This window comes from Glycine max, chromosome 6 (assembly GCF_000004515.6).
Source record: "Glycine max cultivar Williams 82 chromosome 6, Glycine_max_v4.0, whole genome shotgun sequence".
In the NCBI taxonomy this organism is placed as follows: Eukaryota; Viridiplantae; Streptophyta; class Magnoliopsida; order Fabales; family Fabaceae; genus Glycine; species Glycine max.
The window spans coordinates 49951492-49955226 of NC_038242.2; the positions used below are offsets into that span (position 1 = coordinate 49951492).

Below are 3735 nucleotides of genomic sequence, written 5' to 3' on the forward strand. Positions count from 1 at the left end.
ATCCGCAGAAAATGTATGTTAGTTGTTCGCCTATCGGCAAGTGTATCCCCTTGTTGGAGAAACAATGGTCGATAGGTCCCTACACATCCAAAGTTACAAGAGAGTTCAATTTATAATGTTTTTTCTCTCCTTAATAGGTCTATTTAAAAGCCTAAAAACAAGGAATAGGTCCAAGCACAACTAAAAATAGAATTAAATATAATTAAACATAATTCTGACACACCCCACACCGGTGTGCCTATGCCTCACATCGGTGTGGGTACTGTTGAAGGCGCACTAGAAGAGAAAATGCATGTCAAGAGTGCCCACAACACTGTGGCTCAATCCGCAGAAAATGTATGTTAGTTGTTCGCCTATCGGCAAGTGTATCGATGTGCACAAGTAGTATATAAAACGATAAGATCGAGTATTGTATCCACATGAAATTTGTTTCACCTAGATTATGTATATTCAGTATGTAAACACTTTTTAACTTGAAAATAAAATAAAGATTCAATGATGGATAAGTTTTCTGTAATGTGTTAAACTACTTAGATAATGGCAAAATAAACTCAAAGTTGTAAAGATGCGATAAATATCAAGATAAAAGCGTTGTGGAGTTTTCTATTGAACTTTCTCTTGCCGTATAAAATATTTTTCTCTATTTAACGTTATTCTAGCGCTCTTGCACCAAGTAAATACTCAGACCATGATTCCTCACAAGAATGAGCTTAACTCTCTTAGCTTTTGTCCTTGATTCCTCAACAAACTCGTTCTAAAAGAGTTACAATAAGCATAGAGTGAAATCATACTAGATTACTGCATTCTATTCCTAGGATATGTATCTTTTTCTTCATTTTTGGGTAATCTAATATATAAAAGATTTAAGACCCCTTATCATGAAATTACTATTTGGATGTATATAGTTTTTAAAAATTTCCCAAGTTTTTTTTATGTTGTATTTCAAGGGAAGACTTTAATTGTATCTGGTTTAGCTGAATCAAAGAAAGAACATGGAGTTGAACTACTTAATAAGCTGGAAGCTGGTATAAATGAGCTTGAACTGATAGTATAGGATAGGAATCGAGATGCAGTTGCACCAAAACAGAAAGAGCTTCTTCAATATGTTGAAGGGTAAGTATCTCAATTATTACTAAATCACTTACATAAACCACACAAAGACCTTATCCTTCCAGAAATGCGCCCTCTCGTTTTCCCGGTAATAAAAATCACTTTTTCTTCACTGTACCTTCATATTTGCTCTGCCCCTTTTGTTTCCCAGAATCTTTCTTTTTTTATATTATTCTTTCATTTTTGCTCATTTTGTTTTTCTTGTATATAAATAATCAGGGGAAAAGCTAGAACTTCAAAAGAGTGCGTCTTTTTATTTTCTTTCATATTTTATATTTGTCTATTTCATTTGGTGTTCGTTTAGCTACAACTTTAACACTGACACGTATGTGACTGTGTAGGGCTACGAGTGAAAACAATGAGGTTATGCTGGCAGGGTGTCATTATCGTCAAGCTAAAAACACCTTTAGGTTCTGGTTGAAATTTGAGTTATGATTTGAGTTATCAAGAATGGTGTTAGAAAAACTGAAATTTTGTATTTTTTGTTTTTTGGGCTAATGGGGTTTCTACAAACATTATTATCTCTGCATTTCTATGGAATTCTTTAGTTTTATCATTCCAAAGGAATGTAATGTATTATTTTATAACAAAGTTTAATGCTTTCTTTGTAATTGGTAGGAATTTGGTAAATGGGACATTGGAGGTATTGTCAATGATTTTTCTGTTTGTTAGTCCTTTTTTCTTGGATTATTATGGTTTGTGTATGAGTTATGTTTGTCAAAACAATTTTTGTAGTAGTTATTATCATATGTATCTTTTTTCTCTTTGATCTCGTTTCAGCTTCATTTTTCTTCCTTAATTATCTATTCATTTCTCCTCACATCTATTATTTTCTCTCTTTCTTTATCATTTTTATCTTTCTTCCTTCCTTCCTTCTACCCAATGCCTCATTTTTGGAGTGTCAGTTGTGCTCATTTTCCTTTCTATAACCATATGCATGTTGTTTCTCATGATATTCCTATGTACAGGTTTTGCAAGAGAGCATATTGGAGCTAAAACTGAGTACGATTTTGGAAGGGTGAGAGTTCACGGTGAAAGATCACTTGGAAACAATAGAAGGGCACGTTTCAATGCATTATATCAAGTTCCAAAATATTGTGACATCAACAAAATTAAGGGGAAGTTTGATGGCAAAACTGTCATCATTACAATTCCAACGATTCCAGGGAAAGTTCCTAAGAAAGAAACACAACCAACTGAACAAGAACCACCCAAAGAACCATCACAAGAAGCAGAATCAAATCCAGAGGAAGAAAAAGAAGGTACTCCTCCTTCAGATGATAATCAAGAAAGTAAAGAAGAGGCTGGCCATGCGACTTCAACTTCAAACCCACCAAATGCCTCACAAGAAGAGTCTATGGATCAAAAGGGTCAAGAGGGAATTCCCCAAAAAGCTACACTTAACAAAGTTGAAAGTGAAAAACATGTTGGTCAAGAGGCTTCTTCAACTTCAACGCCACCAAAAGACACACAAGAGTCTAAGGCTCAAAAGGGTCAAGAAGGAATTCCCACAAAAGTTGATAGTAAAACACAAGTTGCTCACGAGGCTTCTTCAACTTCAACCCCACCACAAGACACGCAAGAGTCTTGCCTCAAAAGGGTCAAGAAGGAATTCCCTCAAAAGACACCATTACAAAAGTAGATAGTAAAAGTCAAGTTGGTCATGAGGGTTCAACTTCAACCCCATCACAAGACCCACAAGAGTCTATACCTCAAAAGGGTCAAGAAGCAATTCCCCCAAATGCTACACCAACAACAAATGCCAAGCTTCAAGGAGAGGAAAAGTTTGAAGGGGAAATTGATGAAAATGTGGAAAAGCAAAAGGTTCTTGGAAAGGAAGAAACTAAAGACCATTCCGAGAAGCCTTTGGAATCAGGAAAGCCACCTGAGAAGGCTGTGGTGGATGATTCCCCCAAAAAAGAAGGCAAAGAAGAAAGTAAAGGGTTGGCCGCATTTGAAGGAGAGATGCGAAGGGAAATAAATGGGAAAATTAGCAATGATGTTGGAAGAAAGAGTGATAAGAAGGCCAAGCCTGACTCAACAATAAGGGCAACAATTAAGGAAGTGACTGCTTCTGCTTCTCAAGCTATGACTAGTCTAGCAAAGAAGTTCAATGAAGAAGATAAACAAAGGATAGCATACATGGGTACAGCAGTTCTTGCGGTGGCACTAGGAGTTTATGCTACCTACAAGCTTCGTTCACGTGTGCCATAGGCAATTAATGGCACCATATCTATTTCCTTTCACATGGTTCTTTTCTTACAAAAAAGTTTCCTTTCAGAACAAACATGTTTGCTTCACAAGGTATTTGTTCAGGGCTATTAGTGTATGCAATTTAAACAATATGCTTAGAAATAACATTTGTGGTACTTGCAGTATCAAGGAATTGGGTAACCCCATAATTTTACTTTTTTCCTTGTTATTGATCTTTTCTCCTTGACATCCACATTAAATGAACTCAATGCAGCCTTTGAGTGGAAATATAGTAAATAAAGGTGTCATAAGGGGTGGATTAAATGAATTTTAAAATTGAATTATTATAAAGGTTATATATATATATATATATATAATTGGTCAAAATTCACTGACTTTTTTAAGATTTAATTTTTCACATTTTTCTATTCT

General features: G+C 35.2%; 1 protein-coding gene across 1 annotated transcript; it reads left to right on the forward strand.

The window, feature by feature from the left end:
* The first annotated feature begins 240 nt into the window (after positions 1–240).
* On the forward strand, positions 241–3324 carry LOC102665088 (inactive protein RESTRICTED TEV MOVEMENT 2). Its single transcript, XM_006582744.1, has 4 exons — positions 241–336; positions 1729–1777; positions 2079–2710; positions 2830–3324. Exons 1-4 carry the CDS (start codon positions 241–243, stop codon positions 3322–3324), a joined length of 1272 nt encoding a protein of 423 aa, XP_006582807.1.
* Positions 3325–3735: the final 411 nt, after the last annotated feature.

Coding starts and splice junctions, on each gene's coding strand:
- LOC102665088 (XM_006582744.1), top strand. CDS start 241: ATGCCTCACATCGGTGTGGGTACTGTTGAAGGCGCACTAGAAGAGAAA. Junction 337..1,728: donor TGGCTCAATCCGCAGAAAAT/GTATGTTAGTTG, acceptor TGTAATTGGTAG/GAATTTGGTAAATGGGACAT. Junction 2,711..2,829: donor AAGAGTCTTGCCTCAAAAGG/GTCAAGAAGGAA, acceptor ATACCTCAAAAG/GGTCAAGAAGCAATTCCCCC.